The 19,755-nt window shown below is 36.4% G+C and overlaps 1 protein-coding gene across 7 annotated transcripts in view; it reads left to right on the forward strand.

The window, feature by feature from the left end:
- PDS5A (PDS5 cohesin associated factor A) overlaps positions 1-19,076 on the forward strand; it is a 65,324-nt gene extending 46,248 nt beyond the window's left edge. For 3 of the 7 annotated variants that reach the window (XM_015862387.3, XM_032444543.2, XM_085547242.1), the window contains exons 20-34: positions 1,670-1,793; positions 3,000-3,158; positions 3,410-3,478; positions 4,159-4,295; positions 5,019-5,142; positions 5,401-5,605; positions 6,208-6,322; positions 7,587-7,719; positions 8,337-8,456; positions 8,905-8,967; positions 12,651-12,796; positions 13,125-13,230; positions 15,754-16,106; positions 17,110-17,260; positions 17,830-19,076. In XM_015862387.3, the coding sequence (XP_015717873.1) occupies positions 1,670-1,793; positions 3,000-3,158; positions 3,410-3,478; positions 4,159-4,295; positions 5,019-5,142; positions 5,401-5,605; positions 6,208-6,322; positions 7,587-7,719; positions 8,337-8,456; positions 8,905-8,967; positions 12,651-12,796; positions 13,125-13,230; positions 15,754-16,106; positions 17,110-17,260; positions 17,830-17,865 (2,041 nt within the window). In that variant the 3' untranslated portion in view covers positions 17,866-19,076. The remainder of the gene's footprint in view (positions 1-1,669; positions 1,794-2,999; positions 3,159-3,409; positions 3,479-4,158; positions 4,296-5,018; positions 5,143-5,400; positions 5,606-6,207; positions 6,323-7,586; positions 7,720-8,336; positions 8,457-8,904; positions 8,968-12,650; positions 12,797-13,124; positions 13,231-15,753; positions 16,107-17,109; positions 17,261-17,829) is intronic. The other 4 variants (XM_015862389.2, XM_085547244.1, XM_085547243.1 and 1 more) reach the window with 2 other exon arrangements.
- Positions 19,077-19,755: the final 679 nt, after the last annotated feature.

Raw genomic sequence — 19,755 nt, forward strand, 5'->3', positions numbered from 1 at the left:
AGTTTCTGACTCTTCATTTTTTCATTCCCAGTTCTCTCAGTATTTGTTTGTTTATTTAAGATGTTACCTGCCTAATAAAAGTCCTCTTACAATAGACATGTTAAAAGCAGAGTGAGGCATGTTTCCCAGGTTACAAAACAAGCAACAACAAAAATATGGTGAAGATGTAATTTCTTGGCACAATAATTTCCTTCATATGACAGTTTCTATATTTGTAAGGAATGAAAATGTAAGCCATAGTTAACAGCTCTGTTTTGAAACAAATTGAGAAACAAGTTCCAAAAGCAGGCATAAATTTCCATGAAAGAATAAATGGCTGCCTATATGTTTTCATCATACTATTCATGCTTTAACTGTTGATTAAACTACGTAATCTACTCAGTATTCACAGACTTTACAACTTGGTGACTGACATCTAAAATGTTAAAATCAGCCTTTTAACTAATCCAGGTTATAAAGCAGAGATTACAAGTTCTCATATATTGAAATACTTGCAATATTACTACTGCACAAAAAAGTGTCAGAACACAAGCAGATGTTCAAGATTTCCTGTATTCAGTGATGTTTATCGTAAATATAGAATAGCTTTGTTTCAAGTAGCCTGTTTGGGTTTTTTATTTTTTAAACCAACTGTATGCAGATTGCTTGCTGTCCTTTGGAGCAGGGTTCACCAGCAGTAGCTCAAGTTCTTCCTCATACGAGAAACAAATGGTTTTGTGCCCCAGATAATGGACAGGGAATTCCAAACAGTTCTAGAGTCTGCTGATGTAGTCACAGCTTTCAGTAGAACTGATAGACCACGTGTGAACTTGTACATGTTTACACATAAAGGTATACATTAAAATGAAGATTTACCTTGGTGTGTCTGATGATTATGCTGTCAATATTTTTTTCCTCCACCTGCTGTTGCTACTTTTGCTTATGGAGAATGTGTTAGTGAAGCCTGAGCACTAATCTGTGTACTGAATGCTGTTTTGTTAATGAGCTTTTCTAGAAACTATTTTTTTTTTTTTGGAATGTTTCTGTGTCAGGTGTTCTGTAAGCAGTTCTGTCATCTTGACTTAGTTACCAAGTGAGTTAGTGCCTTAGGTGTTGCTATCTTAGGTGACAGGCCAGTCTTCCCACACTCCAGGAGACACTGCAGTGGCTTCTGCCCTGCGCTTTCCTTCAGTGGCCAGTGATGAGAAAAAATGGATTTCAGGGGTCTCAAATACAAAAACTCAAAGCAGTTATTAATCTGTTCATATGCTGCAAATGAAGACCAAAGTTAGAGCTATAAACCCAATACTGTTGAGCAGCTGTTCCTAGGTTATATAAATTTTTTTCAGCCTTGTTGCTTCCAAGCCTGATGGGATAACAAGCCCCCACTGATGGTTTCCCCTCATGCTATAACCTTAATAACCTTATTTTGATCATTGTTTTCTTTCATGTTCAATTTTTCCCTCTGAGCTTTTTTCTGCCTGTGTGCAGTCAGATGTTCAGCAGGTAATATTAAATAAAATTTCATTTTGCTTTTCAATTTATTATGATCTTTTTTTTTTGAACAGACTTCAAAGGAACACATGATTTGTAAGACCACGTTCTGTAGAGGTGTATCTATATAGGTGAAAAGTTCTCTGTTTTGTAGGTTGCAAATTGTATTTTGAAGTATTTTATTTAATGTTTACAGAACATTAATTCCAATTTTGCATCAAAAAGCAAAAAGAGGCACACCCCATCAGGCAAAACAAGCCGTTCACTGTATACATGCCATATTTTCAAATAAAGAAGTGCAACTTGCTCAGATCTTTGAGGTATGTCTTGCTTTTTTTGTTTTTTAGATTTCTTTCTGTTCTTAGTTGAGACTAATGATTAATTCCTATTTTTAATTAACATAATTTATGAAGTCAGCCTACAAGTGTATGGTAGTTATTACTTTTGCAATAGAAAATTATTAGTATTTCTGTTTCTTGTAGTCTTTGTGATATTCTGATACATAGGGTGCTCCTTTTTCGTATATGGGAGAAGTTAGAGGAAAATAAAGTAAATGTTCTGGAATGCTCCTCACCAGATCTTACGAGAATGAGTAGATACTAAATAGAGAATAACATCATCTGCTTTCAAACCATATTGAGTTTCCATGCTCTAAGTTCTGTTTCTGTGCATTCCTTTCTCACTGAGAAAGTGCATGCAGAGTAGTACACAACTAGAGAACAACAAGTGAAGACACTAGCTTACTCCTCACTTACTACTTACTTAGTAAAATGTTAAAGCAAAAAATCACTTTGTGAAAACAAAAAATCAGAGAGATTACTTTTCACTATAGGCTCTTAAATAATACTAATATGCACTTGTAAAATACCATAGATTCTCCCCCATGGCCATCTTTGAATGTATGTATAATTCAGAGGTGTGAAAAGCTTTGAATTAAGTGTACCGAGTTTGATCTCTGCTTAGATGTACACGAGAGTGCAAGTTCATGTTCCCTTCTCTACTATCAGGTTACTGTGGAAAGGTACTGAGTGGTACAGCAACATGTACTGAGTGGTACAGCAACATTATCATAACTGTTGTCTAGAAGGAAAGTACTGATCAGCAGTGGAAACAACCAGCCCTGTTTACAGGGTTGTACAGTTGTTAGTTTGGAGGCTTTTTTTTGACCTGCCATTATTTTCTGACATTTGTGAGCTACAGTTCAGATTTTTGAAAGTCACGAAGAGCATGGAGTCAAGTTTTCTCCCACCTTTCTCATGATTTAATGTGTTTCACTGTTAAAACAGGATGAGAACATAAAAGCACATTGCTCCTATCTCATGTGAGATTTAAATTATTCTGTTAATTGGGAAATTGCATTCCTTCTCCATTCTGTTTTGCAAATGTTACTAATTCTTAGGGGAAAAACAAACAAAAAACAAACTGTAAGATCATCTGCTCAGTATTAAAATAAGCTGGTTTTTAGGTGTGGTGATTAACATATCTATAGTTCATTTTTAATATATACATACTCTTTTTTTCCTCAGCCTCTTAGTAGAAGTTTGAATGCTGATGTACCAGAACAACTTATAACTCCGTTAGTCTCACTGGGTCATATTTCTATGTTGGCACCAGACCAGTTTGCTTCTCCAATGAAATCTGTTGTTGCAAATTTCATTGTAAAAGATCTTCTAATGAATGACAGGGTAAGATTTTCTTTTTTTTTTTTGTTAAATCCTTTCAGTTCTCTTTGTTACTGGGGAACAAAGCTATTTGTTTTGCTTTGTATTTGCAAAATGGTTCAGTAAAGGAACGTTCTATAAATGACTTGTAAAGAGATGTCACATCATAGAATAATCTTCTGTGTGAAAGAAAGCTCAGTCAAAAACTGTTTTGTTTCTGTCTATGTTTTCTGTATGGGTTGAACCAGTTCTTAAACTTACATGAGTATCTGTAGTCAACAGGTGAGAAAAATGGAAAGTTGTGGTCTCCAGATGAAGAAGTTTCTCCAGAAGTACTAGCAAAGGTGAATGGTCAGCTGCCAATAATAATGTATATATTTGAGTTTAAAAACATACTAATTTGAAGTTGTGCACTGAAGAGTTTGATAAATCTCTTCAGACTGTAGTAAATCTCTTTGATTACTTTTGTATTAGCCTTTTGTTTTGTTTTTGTTTTGTTTTGTTTTTTAGAAGTACTGTTCTAGATATTTTGTCAATTATATAAATACACCACTACAAAACTGGTGGAAGCCATGTATTTTGGTGTCTTTGTTTACTGATGCTGAGTATATTGAACACTGAGAAAATTAAGACAAGCAAGAGATGTAGTTTTCCTCGTAAGAGAAGTAATGAGTCTTCACTGACTGTAAATAAAGTTGAAATAAATTGAGACTTTGAATTTTCTTCATTCTCTTTGGGCTATTTACTGTGATTCTGGTTCTGGGTGTTGTTAGAAACATTTGTCTAGTTTCTTTTATTTTTGATAGCATAGCAGGTATTGTAGAGGTACTTGTGAGAAAACACTGAATCATAGTTGATAGTTCCTTCCTCTTTCTGTAAGTATTACTGCTTCATTCTGTTCCTTTTAAAATATACCAACTCTAATAAGTAGGAGTCTTTGGAAGTTGCAGTTTGATGGAAATAATCTGTGGGACATATCAAGTCTAGGCAGTAAGTTCATTGTTTGTTTGTCCATTTTTGGTAGGTGCAAGCAATTAAACTTTTGGTACGCTGGCTGCTGGGTATGAAAAACAACCAGTCAAAATCTGCAAATTCCACACTCCGATTGTTATCAGCTATGCTTGTCAGTGAAGGAGACTTGACAGAACAGAAGCGAATCAGGTCAGATTCTGTTACTTTTAGGCTTGTAATAATATTGTTGTGGAACTGCATATTAAAAACATTAATTCTCTGAGCCCTTTAAGAATCTTAAGGTATGAAGGTAATATTGGGTAATATTGAATAACTGAAGGTGGATCTGACTGGAGATTAAAATTTAGGAGTGGAATGGTGCATATGAAAATATTCTTGATATCAGTCCTTTCTTGCAGTCTACTCATAATCTATCTTAGAACACTATATATATGGATAGATATAAGATACGTATCTATATCTTGCTAGTAAAAAACATTCCAGAGAGACCTGAAGGAGTTTCTTTGAAAACGACTGAACAATCAGATGTAATATGTTTAAAAGTTGGGGCAGTTTTGGGTGGAGCATCTTCCAAATGTGGGGTTACTTTACACCATCTCTCTATTCAGAGGGTAAGGGAAATCTGTAACAAATGAGTTGCTCTGATTTACATAGCGGTGTGCAAACAAGAGACTTGATTCTTCTAATTTCACTGTTTTACTGGAATTACATTTCTAGGGGGAAAGCAGAACACCTTATTTTCACAAATGTCATTGGGTTCATTTCACCTAGTATGAAGCTATTAAGCCGTGAGCTGATCAGACTGAGGAAAGCCTTGATTGCTCTCATTGAGTGGTCTTGTAAATAGAAAGAAACTGTGATATACAAGTAATTTAAACAGAGTTTTGGGGTTTTTCCCTCTTGTTTGTATAGTAAATCCGATATGTCTCGACTACGATTAGCTGCTGGCAGTGCAATAATGAAGCTTGCACAGGAACCATGTTACCATGAAATAATTACCCCAGAACAGTTCCAACTCTGTGCGCTTGTCATTAATGTAAGTAGCTACTTTTATATTGAAGTGATTCTTAGAGTTCAAAGTCCTTACATCTGAGCTTTTGTTGCTTCTAAATTGATTATTTAATATTGCTCATTGCTGCTTTCAAGAATTCTTGAAGCTTAAATATTTATTATATGACAGTTGTTGATGTTTTTGAAACATGGCACCCCATCATTCCAGTTGGGTGTTTTTCATTTTTGTTTTGTTTTAAACAAGGTTGTTTTGGTTGCATTCTTACGTTTTATTTTGTTACAGGATGAGTGCTACCAAGTGAGGCAGATATTTGCCCAGAAACTGCATAAAGCACTTGTGAAGTTACTGCTCCCTTTGGAATATATGGCAATCTTTGCTTTGTGTGCCAAAGATCCTGTGAAAGAGAGAAGAGCACATGCCAGACAGTGCTTGCTTAAAAACATCAGTATACGAAGAGAGTATATTAAGCAGAATCCTATGGCTAACGGTTAGTGTTTCAGTAAAATTGTGAAGAATACAATGGTTGAATGCTAAATTGGAAGAAGTAATCATTAAAAGTTAAGCAAACTGCTTTTTTGCATAAATACGAAATTTAATTTGTTTTCTCATTTTTTATATTTATCACAATCAAATCTAAATTTAGTTTAGCATTGACCATAACATACTTGTCTGCCCACTGCTGGGAAATATACACGTAAAGTACAATACTGTTATTCTGGTAGCTGTTTTGCTTGAAAAAATGTATCTATTTTTTTTATATGTTAGGATCTATGATCTGTTCTTCTGATGTGGGGCCAAATAGTTTTGAAGTAGTAGAACTCATTTATATTTAATTGATGGGGCAACCTGTTCTAATGGGAGGTGTCTGCCTATAGCAGGAGGGTCAGAACCAGGAGGTCCTAAAGGTCCCTTGCAACCCAAACTATTCTACGATTCATGGAAAGTCGAATCTGCAGGAAAAAGAATGCAGACTGAAGTTTTATGTTCTGTATTTGGAAAAATAATACTTGAAAATATTTTGTCTTGTGATGCACGTTTGTACATATGTATAACAAAGAGATTAGTTATGATTTTTGTTTCTTACTGCAGAAAAACTGCTGTCCTTGCTGCCTGAATATGTGGTACCATATATGATTCATTTACTGGCACATGATCCAGATTTCACAAAACCTCAGGATGTTGATCAGCTTCGTGATGTCAAAGAGTAAGTCCTAAATGATTCTAGGACTATTTCCTGTGCTTAGAAAAAATTATTAGGAAAATGGACTCTTGTTTTAGCGACAGCATATTGCAAAACATTAGTCTTGAAAGAAAACTTCGGAAACTGCTTAGCAGTATATTCTGAAAGACCTCATGGCAACCTTAACATTTATTAACTATTTGGGCATCCCTTGCTCCACATCACGGTTCTTTATTTTTGGTGTCTTGTTTTTCTTTTGTATTCATTTTGGATGGAGCTATAAGCTAACTTGTTTCGGTACTACAAAAGCACATATAATGACATACTACAAGATACGTATAATTAGAAAAACAATTATTTGCACAAAAATACACGTTCATATCTTAATTCTTTTTGCACCCTTATTTGTGAGAATCCCAGTCTGATTTTTTTTCTTTAGTTGAAAACCCAAATTTGTTCTGATTTCTGAATTAATTGACTCATACCTGGTCAGAACCTGGAGTTGAAAAAGATTTCTTTCCTAATAATCAAGTCTGCGTTGCTTTGGGTTTTTTTGAGGACTCCTTGTTCTTGGCAACACCAGTTAGTACTTTTGTACTTCTCTGTTTTATCCAGAATTGAACAAGTTCTGATTTGCAGTTGTTAATACTTTCTCTGAGAAGTACTTTCTAGTGCTCTTAGCTTTCCTGGACATCACTTGTGTTGCTCTCTTTTGTTGCCAGATTTCCCTCCTTCTTGTCACAGGCTGGCTGAACTAGCCAGAGAGGACTGCTCCAAAGAAAGAAATGCTACGTGCAGGAATTTTGGCAGGAATATTCTTAGAAAAATTTTCTGAGATAAATCCAAACCATTTTTCTCCTAATGTAACACAGCATTTCAAGACTTCTAAGAGTCACAGTGTTCATTTTAAAGTGTTGGCATAGATGCTTATACACTTGCCGAATCAGACTGGTGGTGTGTTTTGCAGTTGTCTCCTCAGTTCATCTTGAGTTTCATGTGGCCTAAATATAGTCAAATAAAGTAAATGCATGCTTAGTGAGTTCCTTATTCATAATTTATGATATTTACACTTACGCCATCTTTTAAGGCTGTCCTGTAGAGTTATGTTCTTGTTGTTTTTCTCTCATAAAAATGTATTTTCCCTCTGAATTCACATTCCAAAGAAATATTGAAGTGTATGCAGAAAGTGAACTTTCTTTATGTGACTGTTCTTCAATTGCATCAGCAATTCTTCCCAAAAAAGCTACTGTGTAAAAGTTGTATGTGACTATGGTTTTATGGCTTTTAGGTGCCTGTGGTTCATGCTTGAAGTTTTAATGACAAAGAATGAGAACAATAGCCATGCCTTCATGAAAAAGATGGCAGAAAACATCAAGCTTACACGAGATGCTCAGTCTCCTGATGAGCCAAAGGCCAATGAAGTAAGAAGTGCAGTTCAGATAAGTGTTTAGTGATGGGGTAAGGGTTTCACAAGCTACTTGCTGGACAGGATTTACAGGAAATTCAAAGGCCTTTGTTCAGACATTTAAATTCTTTTAGAATGTGCTAATTGCAGGCATTGTCCATATGCTACCAATCTCATTCTTTCTGACATGTGTTGGTCTTAGCCTGCACACAGTACCAGGGAAGTTATTAAGCAAAATTTGTTAAATATTCCTGTTATTCCCTAGTTCTTGTTTTAATTCCAAATGTCTATTTATTCAACATAATTATTTTCTGTTGTTGAGGAAATACTGTCAGATATGGCTGCTGTTAAGTATATTAGTTACCAGCTGAGAAGAGAAACCACTTATGGTGATTTTGATTAAGAGCTTCTATTGTACAGCTTGGGTGTCTAGTTTTATTGTGTTTTATTAAATAGTGTAAAATGAAAAACGAGGAATTCTCTGTTCTCAGAGCCAACAACATGGTTAATGATGTAATTACAAAATATGTCCTTAGGAGTGGGTTATTTCGAATACAGATTCAATTTGCTAAAGAGCTGCATTCTCTGCACAGTAAGTCATTTCTAAAGCATAGTTTTCTTTTTTTTCTTCAGAAACTTTATACAGTCTGTGATGTAGCACTGTGTGTAATCAACAGCAAAAGTGCTTTATGCAATGCAGATTCACCAAAGGACCCTGTATTGCCAACCAAATTTTTTACACAACCTGAAAAGGTAAGTTTTTGTTAATTTAATTTCCAGAGTAATAGTGAGAAATTTTTTAATTGTTACAGCTGAGATAAAGTTATGGGAAAAGGCGTGTATTTTATCCTCAACAATATAATTGGTATCACCAGCTGTATGATGAGCAAGCTGTGTCTCAGCTAACATTTGCCAGAAATGCTTGTGACCTGGTGAGATCTAGTTAGAGTGAACATCAGCATGTTGGCAGATACTGCGAGATCATGCCATTAAAGTGTTGTACATGTTCATCTGAATGTATGGGGGTATTTGTATATTCTGACTGTGTATTTACTTTATGCAAAGCAGACAAAAAAAGAAAGAAGGAACATATTTGATCTTACCTTATAGATACATCGATCAGATGTATCTATAAAAACAACAGCAAGATTGAGAGATCAGATGCAAATTAATTTTTTATTCTTTTTTTTCTTTTAAATAGGATTTTTCCAATGACCGGAATTACATTTCAGAAGAGACAAGGGTTCTTCTTTTGACAGGAAAGGTAGTGTATTCTGACAGTTTGAAGATTCTTGTGATTTTAAATGTTCTCCGTAGCTTGATAATAAATCATGAAGAGAACTGTGATACTATCAAAATTGTATAAAGAGTTTGTGTGCAGTGATTCATCATTCATTTAAGGGAATAACAAATGCTTTTAACTCCATGTACTGCTTAGTGCAGACAGAACACCAAGATAGTACAGAGGATGGAGAACACAAAGGTAACAGAGGCATAGGTTCTTGATTGTTTTTCACGTAGTTTTTTCTTTATTCAAATAACTGTGGCATAAAATTACAATTCAGATACTTAATCCATGATGTTGCTAGGATTGATTATCTTAGATTTGTCTTCTTACTACTTTCAATATAGCTGGTAAGGCTGTTAAATTTAACTATAAATGTCTGCATACTTCTGATCAGCTCATTTTAATTCAGATTTGGCTGACACTTCACGTGGGAGAGAAAATACCATGTCTTTCTAGTGGGGAGGAAAACATGAACAGTCTATTCCAGTTTTCTACCTGCCACTCTTTTTTTAAGGGGATTCTTTCTTGGGATTCCTAGTCATTTAAAGTTTGTTGGAATACTTTCTATAGTTTCTCACATAGCTAGCACATTATTTCCTTGAGCTTAGTGAAACAATGCTGGCTGACCTGTAAAAAAAGGGTATAAATTATGTCTCTAATATGAATGTCATGTTTTTGTTAATTTTCATGTTTTATGTTTGGTGAACTAAACACTGGAAAAGGCTCCCCAGGGAGGTGGTTAAGTCACCATCTCTGGATGTGTTTAAGAGCCATTTTGATGTGGTGCTCAGAGATATGATTTAGCAGAGGGTTGTTAGCGTTAGGGTACTATGGTTAGGCTGCGGTTGGACTTGATGATCTTTGAGGTCTTTTCCAACCTGGGTAATTCTGTGATTTTATGATTCTATGATTCTATTACTGCATTTGTTTCCAAAGTCTTCAATAAGAGCAGAACTAGTAGTAGTGGTTCATTTTAAGGATAGAAGCAAACAATTGCTCTGTCAATAGCCTTATCATCTGAAACTGCTGCTCCTCATGCTATTTTTTGTTCTTTACAAAAACTCCTGTTATGAGGGCAGTTCATGTGGGTGAGTTCTGCTCAGCTGGCAGAATACTGTATCTCTTCATTTTATGTTCACACTTCAGCACTAGCCTGGATGCTGCTCAGTATGCTGGTTAAGCTTGTTACACTGGCAGGAAAATAGGGACAGGGGCCATGTAAATAGTTGTGTGCTCATTTAGCAAGTGTTGGCATTGTGTTAGGAAGAGAGGAGGTAGGCAGAATGCTACCTTCTGTAAGCTATTCCTCCTTTGATAGCAGTTGGTAGTAGGCTGGTGGTTACGTGTTTATTGTTGTAATTGTTTCACTTTTGATATATTTGAATATGACTAAAGGGGAGTTTGTAGTTGGTTGTACAAATGTAGAACATTTTTCTTTTGATGAAATATTGGGCAAATAAGGCTACGAAGGTGTCTTACCATAAAATAGCAGGATTTTTTAGTTATATTTTTTCTCTTGTACACTCTTAGAATAGAGTTTTGTAGGGAATCAAGGGGGAAGAGTGTCCTGTGTCAAGTTAGTATTACTGAAGTAACTGTCAGTGTTCTGGGGAAATAAACTTTCATTCCATGCTCTAATAGAACAGATAGATGCTCATTTTTCTGTCTTACTTCCCTTTCAGAAAACACAGATGTATAAAGACACCCCATTAAATCAGTCTAGTGGCCTTTCTACTGGCCTTCTTTTATCCAGTGACCAAATTAACATGACCAGGCAGTCCTAGCCACTTTATTTTGTGTGCTTCCCAGCATTTATGATTTCTAATGCAGCGCTAGACTCTGTGTCTCTGCCTGTTGGTTTTGATATCTGTTTATGGAGCTGTTCACAAATTTGTCTGCTCTTGTTCTGAATCTATTGATGTTCTGCCTTCACAGCCTCTTGTTCACAGCCTGATTATGAAGTACTTTCATTTCTCTACTAAACATTTTCTCTCTCAAACATTTTCTCTCTCACCTGAGTTGCACCAAATGCTTCCTGTTTCCTAAAAATACCCAGTAAATTGACCAGATGAAACACGTTACAAAAATGAGTACGTATTGTGCAGTATTAGCACTAGGATGATGCATCTATTGAATAAGTCTTCAGTAACAGGATTTTTGCAGAGATGTTGCTCTTTGGTGGCCAAATGTTATCTAATATCTGTGGTATCCCTCTCTTGCCTCCTCCTTCAGTTTCTGTGCGTGGAAATAATTTTTTATTGTGAGAATTCATTAATCTCTGAGGAAATGTGAAATTACATGAAGAATGTGACATGTTAGTTGAGAGAAGTCAAAGTTTTTTTTAAGAGACAGAAAAATGTTACAGCCTGTTCATCCTGATGAAATCATTCAACAGCCATAGCAAGATATAAAATACCATCCCTGTATCAGAGTGCCACAGCATAGATGGTATATTAAGAAATTGTGACTCAACAGTGTGCCTCAGCAGCTTGAAAAGGCCAACCATACCCTCAGGTACCTGAGGCCCAGTTCTCCCAGCTATGCAAGGGAAGGGACTATCCTGCTGTACTCTGTGCTGTGCAGCCTCACCTCAAACACTGTACAAGCTTAGACATGACAGTATAGCAATTACATAAAACTCTTATGAGGGGTCCTGAAGAAGAAGGGTGTAGGAGGCAAAACATCAAGACTAAGTGGGGATCTGATAAATGTTTACAAACATCTGAAGGAAGGTAGAAGGCAAATGGATAAGGCCAGGCTCATCTCAGATATGCGTAGCAATAGAACAAGGAGTAAGGGCCCAAAACTCGAATATAGGAAGTTACATACAAACATACAGAAGAAATTCTCTACAGTAAGGATGATGGAGCACTAGAACAGGTTGCCCAGAGAGGTGGTGGAGCCTCCTTCTATGGGGATATTCAAGATGCATCTGGATGCCTACTGGTGTGACATAGTGTAGGGAACCTGCATTAGCAGGGGGGTTGGACTTGATGATCTCTTGAGGTCCCTTCCAACCTCTGTGATTCTCCAGTTCTGTGATTCTTCATCAGAGGGTTGTCAGGCACTGGCACAGTCTCCCTATGGCAGTGGTCATGCTTCCAACCTGCCAGAGTCCAAGAAGCATTTGGGTGACACCCTCAGAAGTATGGTTAGACTGCTGGGTAGTTCTGTGCTGAGCCAGGAGATGGATTCAGTGAATCTTGTGGGTGCCCTCCAACTCATGCCCTCCAACTGTGATTCTATGCACCTGCTTTCTGTGAAGTAGAAATGGATGTGTTTTCTGCTGGTGCACTGATGTAATTCTGCATTACATTTTCAAGTGCTTTTACCAAAGATGTTTTGCTTTGCAAATACGGGATATTGCTACATCCTTTTGATCATCTAGTATTATGCAACATTCAGTCTCTTGTTGACACTTTTCTAAGCACTATCACTTCAAAATAGGAAAGAGAACAATTGATGGAGTGCCATTAAATGATGAGAAATAAAAGTGTGATAGACGGGTTGTTAATCAAGGGTGAGGTCTATAGCTCTAAACTGATGGCTTTGTGAACGAGACTGTTAATTCAGAAACAATATTTTTAAATAGTCAAGAAAGTATTTTTAAAATATGTGTCTGAAATTCCTGTTTTTAAAATGAAACCATTTTATTTTAGCCAAAACCAACTGGTGTATTAGGTACAGTAAACAAACCATTATCTGCAACTGGAAGGAGACCGTATATTAGAACTACAGGATCAGAGACTGGAAGCAATATCAGTGTGAACTCCGAGCTGAGCTCTTCTGCAGGAAATAGATCAAGGTACATAAGTATGCATGACATATGCTGAAATTATCTTGATTTATTTCTTTATTTGGAACTATTTCATTTTTAAAACTTTTGTATGTTTGTATAGATTGGTTTGAGCACTGCTGGTCTTTATTTTTCCTCCATATCTTTGTTACAATTGGCTATTTCTATCTGATAGAATTTATATCTCAAGCATGAGTTAGAGTAACACTTTTAATGTTTGTGAAAATAATTACATGACACTGTGTCTGTGTTAAGGGACTTGGCCTAAAAAGTTGCAAATATTTTGTTTTCTGTTGTGCGTATCTTGGCTTTATTTTGTCTTCAATTATGATACCAGGGAACAAAGTTCAGATATATCAGAAACTGGCGTCAGTGAAAATGATGAAAATCCTGTGCGAATTATTTCGGTCACACCAGCAAAGACAGAACCTGTGAAAAATAAGGTATGTCTGGGGATTTTGTGGACTGTATCTCTGTAATTAGCTTGGAAATGGGTGTTAATTCAGTATGCATCTCTGTGGATGGTCTCAGAGGAACTGATAATGTCAGATTTCATTTAATGCAACTGTACAGTTTTCTTAGTCCAATGAAACTCCTGATTTTTCAAAACTATTATTAATTTTATCCAGAGTAATTTATAGGACTCATGCTCAGAAATATTACAGAAATTCAGAAAAGACTTCCTTCTTTTATAGAGCACCAAAAGGTACCCACCTTCATTTTATGTAACTGAAGATAATGTCTGGAGAATGTCAAGTGGTTCTCTAGAACAAACATATAACTAACTCTCTATGTTGTTTAAACTTCGAGGATTGTTAATGCCTTCTCTCTCTTCCATTAGAGAGAGATGACCAGGCCTAAATAGTAATGTTTTGTTTTTTAACTTCTAAAACATGTAACTGCATGAAGTTTATCAATAGTAAATATTAAGTCCTACACATGGAAGGTATTAAACTGAGGCAACCTACTGGGATCTGCCTAGGGTTGTAGGTCATAAGAAGGCCTTGGGGGGACTGTCTCAGTGGGAAACCAGCAGAACTTGTCAGCAATATGCTTTGGCAGTCATGAGGGCAAACCAGGCCCTGGGTTTGCACCAGTATAGCCAGCACACGAGGGATGTGAATGTTCTATCCTATTTGACCTTTTTTTTTGACGATACCTGGAATCCTGTGACCTGAGACACTGAAAAACAGGAGTCTTGCAGAGAGCCACCAATATATTTGAAGGCTTGGAGAAATTGTTATTTGAAGAAAGGTTGAAGGAATTAGGTCTCTTCAGCCTAGAAGAGAGAAGCTGTGGTGGGACTTTATCAGTCTTTAGAGAGAAGATAGAGCTTTTCTATTCTTGTTGCTTAAGGGGAAATGCCATTTGGATACAACCAAAGAAAATAAATGCATCCATTGTGAGGAAAACTAAAGACTGGGATAGGTTGCCCAGAAGCAATATAGAATGTTGTTTGCTCTTCAAGGACTGGTATAAGAACAAGTAGGGTAACCCATTTCCAATAGAAGGTTGGATCAGATGGTTCCCAGAAGTCACTTCTCAGCTGGATGGGTCTGTGATTCTAAAATCAATATAGATATCTCTGATAATGTAGGGGTAGACAGATGAATCATGCTCTATATATTCTAAGAATTTATGTATCTAATGTGACTTTGAATTAGATTAAATCAGAGTAATAAAGAGATGTTTTGGATTTATATAATAAAAAGTTAAGTTTTCTGTGATCTTATCAAAGACACGTTCACAGCAATGAGCTGATGAAGAAAAGTAAAATATACATATTTTAACACCATTATGCTTCCTTTTTTTTTCTTTTTTTCTGTCTTTATTTCTTCTTTCCCAGAACAGAACTCTTCTTTGATAGATAAGAAGGAGGTATTTACAAAATAGTTCTTCAAATAGTTTTCTAGGTTCTTGAAATGTGGCTTTAATGGAAATTTTTCGGGAGTGGATGTTTGTAAAGTTAGTCTGAACAGCAACTGTGAATGTCTCCTGTGCGTCTGTCAAACAGCTATGGAGATTATGGAAACAGCAAGACTTATTTAAACATTTATAAAAATGGAAGAATATTTAATAGACAAGTCCTTGGATCAGACTTAGTGCTTTTAAATAGCAAGGGACCTTAATTAGGTGAAATTGCTGAGTCATCCTAGCCATGCTTCTTAAATCTCTTTTCTTTGCATCTCTCTACTGAGTGTTTCACAGGAAGCTCCAGCATCCTGTACAGAGGTAGTGGAAGAGCTTGTTCAGGAAGAATTGTTGCAAGCCAAAGCAGCTTGCAGTTCATTATATTGACCCCGATCTCTCTGAATTAAGACTTGGAAGGGAGTCAAGGTGTTGATTGAGCAAGTGTGTGCCTTTATTGAAAGATGGAGAGTAAGAGGAAAAATAAAAGAGGAGAGAGAGGGGAAAAAAAGGAAGGAAAAGCAAGTTACTGCGGATCTCATGATGTCCTGATGGTCCATCTTTCTCCTCCTAACCTTTCTGAGGTGGTCAAGGATGTGATGGGATGTGTGCCTCCGTCTGTGGGGCTGGCAGATCCTTTTATGCCATATGATGATCCCGTGTAATTGTGCCAGGAGCTGTTTCCAGGCAGAGCATGTTCATTAATGAATCGTGCACCATGTACATGCTGTACCAGCTGTGCTTCTCCCTACACATGGCAGTTGTGGTTGGGGGGCTACCCAAGACCACCTTCAGCAAGATGACCAACTCCTGACTTCTCCATTGTGCTGGGGCACAACATGTGCTTGTTCTGCAACTTCCACAGGGGTGTTACAGTGCAGTTTTTGTTCTGAGGCCTTCACAGGATTGTTACAATTAGGTCTAAGCCAGTGTGATTTATTTATTTCTTTAATAAGAACACCGACTTCATGAACTAATGCTTCTGCCACACAGAGGTAACGGTTTCAGTTTGACTTTGGCAGTCTTTCTTCATATTGATGATTTTTTTTCTTTCCTAGGAAATTAATTCTGATCAGGCTACGCAAGGAAACAGTACTGAACGTGGGAAAAAAAGAACAGCAACAGCATCTGGAACTGAGAATATTCATCAGAAAGCAGAAGAAAATAATGCAGATGAAACAGGACCATCGCTTGCAGCAAAAACCAGGAGAGGGCGTCCACCCAAACCTGAACCTCAGGGTACCACTGCAAAAAATGAGGAAACAAATAAGCCACCTGTCAGGGGAAGGAAAAGGGCAGCAGCCAGTCAAGAAAGTCCAGGGAGTTTAGAGGCAGGTAACGCCAAAGCACCAAAACAGCAGGACACAGCAAAAAAGCCAGCAGCAGCACAGAGGCAAATTGATCTACAAAGGTAAAAATACATTAAATTAAAAATACGTGGGTGGGCTGGGGCTTCTCTGTTTTGAGGTAGACTCTGTATTTAGAATTACAACAGAGGGCATGTTAAGGGCACAACTAAACCACAGTAATTTATAAACACCGTGGTCCAACGTAGGTTATCTTCTGTTTTTTCAGTGTACAGAGTCAGAGAATCAAAGTTGTTCTCTCACAACAGGATAATATAAATTGTGTTTCCTGTATATTGCATTCTGGTTTGCCTTACTAGCATTGCTGTGTAAAAGAACTAAGAGTTGAGGGTCTTTCAGTAGATTCATTAATGATAAGTGCACAGGAATTTGTGCATTGCTCATTGACGATAAAGGCTTAAAAGTAATCATCTTTAATGAATAATCTGTAATTCTAACCATAATTATTTTCTCATATGTTGTGCCCGATGCTTGTTTGATATAACAAACATTTTAAATAAGTCAGCAGCAGAATTTGAAACCTTAACCTGAAAAATAGATTTCTGATCATTTATTTTTCTGTCCCTTAGTATTTAAATGCATTGATTTATTTCCAATGTAAACAAATAAGCATAAATATGCTGGTTCTGATACAGAGGTAATTTTAATGAAAATATGTCAAAAGCTGTAGAGCAGTAAGGGTAAGGTCAGCAAACCAGCAGCAAAACTGGAAGAAAGCTCAATCCAAGGGAGGTGTGAATAATTGGAATAGTTTCTTTCTAGAGATTCTGTCAAACTGAAGATCTTGTAGAGAACCTTAATCAAAAAGAATTACTCTTTTCCTCACACAGGGTTCATATACTAGTAAATTGTTCAGTCTTTCAAGAGAACAGTATTTGTGTTCTGCCTTGCAATGCTTGTTTTATATGTCAGTTCTCTCTAAGTCTTCATAAATGTACTGCTCTACTGATAGTCTTAAGTAAACCACCTCTATGGAGATACCTTATTTGAAATATGCAATACCTTGTTTCTTGGAAAAAATACCAAAACAGTGTTAACGTTTTTCAGAAGCCAGGTGCTTGGAAGTGATGGAGATTCACTGTTGGAGATAGACTCAAGTCCAGGATATTCCCAGAATGCAATGGATCTTTTTAAGGCCTGTGAGAGCAGCCAGGAAGACACTGAGGATACAGAGATAGCAGAGGGAGGCTTCCTTAAGGTGTAGCAGGCATCTTATGCAGGACAATTCTGTGTTTTTTATTGCAGTTTATACAGTAGCGAATCAAAAAAATGTCTTCTTTTCCTAGAATAATGTATGTAAAACTAGCTACATGTGATAGATTTTTTTGCTCTTAAATCGAACTGTACGAGGTAGTGTAAAAATCTGAAGAACATTTGATTTGCTTCTAAGAGAAGCTACTTTTATAAACCTAGGTATTTAAATACAGTAAGTTAAAACAAGTTGTTGTTACACTGTGCTTTCAGTGAAAGCTCCGAATAAATGTATTTCTGTTTATGCTGAGAAAACATAATTTAGTTACGGAATGATCATCATTGAATATTTCCAAGTAAATCAGAAAGCTGTGATATACAATAAGGAAATTCAGTTGTACTGAGCTAATGAGATAACAGTTAAGAAGATATAAGATGGAGTTGGAAGATTCAGAGCATAAAGAAGGAGTGTACATCCTAACGCTTAGACGTTATAGATAGTGTTGGACTCAGAATGCACTGTAATTTCCTTGTCCTTAAAACTAACCTTTATTTCCTTTTCTCCCCCCACAAAAGGTAAAAAGAAAACACACTCGAAAAGGGAGGAAATGAAGGCCAAATAAAGGCATGCTCCAAGCTTCTGCAAAAACTAGGATTCAGAAATTTCCTGTACAGGAACTGAAATTACTTCAAAACACACACAGCTTTCAGCTCTGAAAACAGAAGGAAAACTATGCTTCCCTTTCACGTGAAATTAATCCTTCTCAATGGAAATGTAAAGCAGAAACTCTTGAGAAAGAGGCTAAAAGCATCTGTACTTATTTCCCCAGAGACTTTTTTTATGAAAAGTCAATAATTAAGCAAATTGCTTAACACTTGGTTCCAGTTCCTGCATTCTGGAGTTTAAAAGTGTATTTACACCATTAATTTTCATGCTGCATTTTCTTTTTCTTTTTCTTTTTTGTTTTTAAAGGAAGTCAGAGGGAGGTCCTTACACTGACACTGACAATTCACGATCCTACAGCCAGGTATTCCCGTGTTCCACAGAAAAAGTAGAAGTCTACTGAGAGGGTTTTGAGTAAGAATAGAGGAGGAAAAATAACCACAAAAAAACCAACACATGTTTTATTTTTTGCTTTCCTTTTGGAGACTGTTTTATGTATAATTCTTTCTGCCTGCCTACTTTTCTGCACAAGTAAGATGTACAGATTCCAGTTCCCTGCTATGAAAAGTCATGTGGTGGCAATTTTATAAATGTTGCTTTCTGATTTTTATCAGAGTGGGAAAGTAATCACTTAAAATTATTAATTCGCAAGTAGACATTTCATTATTTTTTTTTTAATTTTTTTCCCTCCATTTTAGTTTAATATAATTTGCAATAAATGTACATATTGATGTTTGTTTTATAAAAACATATATCACTTTTAAGTGTTTTTACTCCTGCGGTTCTGTTGGAATATTCTGAATTCTAAAGGAGTAAAGACGGTCCAGCATTTGATTTTATAATGTTTGTCACCAGATTTTTATTATTGATGTAAAGAAAAAAAAAATCAATTTTTAAACCTAGTTGGACTTTGGCAGCTTTGTAAGGAAAGTTGGAAATGTTTAGGATTGCTCTCAATTTTAAGCATCGTGCTGATTGGAAGTAAGTCTGTTTTGCATTTTGTCTTCCTGTTCAGGCTCATTTTTAATGTTTATTTTAGAAGATTGTTGCATCAATATTACGTTTCCTGGCATTGTTCAGCATAGATAAAAGTGTACACTTTTATGTACACATGATCATATTTAAGTTTGTTGCATAAAATAAACGCTTCTAGGTGTCATGTGTCAGTCTTTCTTTTTCATCCTCCCCTCCCCTTTTCATTTTCTTTTTAATTTCTCTCCCCAGAATCCTGTATCTGTGCACGGTCTTTAGGCGTTCACAGAAATAAGACATTGAGCGTATGAGCTGCAAAGCAGACAACTTCATGCAGTGGATAACTGCTAATGTTGTGTGGTCAGGCTTTAATCAGTTCAGTTGTCAAGTCGCCCAATGAATGCTCAGAGCATTTCAGGCTCGGAAGTGTTTGTGGAGGTTAAATGGTTCGGTGCTGTGCTCGGAGATGGGCTTTTTTTTAATTCAGTTGTCTTTTTAGACTTAGAATTTCTTCCATTTTCTCTAAATAGATGTTTGAGTTACTTCTTACTACCAGTAGAGCTGAAGAAAATGAGTACCTCCATGCTGCAAACGAGGCTGTGCAGAAATGCATACCAACTATAGGAAAAGGTCCTCTGCTTTGTTGTCACCACAGACCAGGTTACACGCAGAGTTTCTCTGCCTGACACATACGCATCATTAATCTTTTCAGCACATGCTAAGTAACAGCAAAAAACCCTTTCTTTCCTAAAACGTTTTTCCAGCCAGTAGATGCTCAGCACACATTAATGGACCAAGTTCAACACTAGTTAATGTGAAACTCAATAGCCGGTCTGATAGCTCTCATAGCTGGACTGTCTCATATA

The sequence above is a fragment of the Coturnix japonica genome, chromosome 4, assembly GCF_054131305.1.
Source record: "Coturnix japonica strain WE chromosome 4, WE-NBRP24, whole genome shotgun sequence".
In the NCBI taxonomy this organism is placed as follows: domain Eukaryota; kingdom Metazoa; phylum Chordata; class Aves; order Galliformes; family Phasianidae; genus Coturnix; species Coturnix japonica.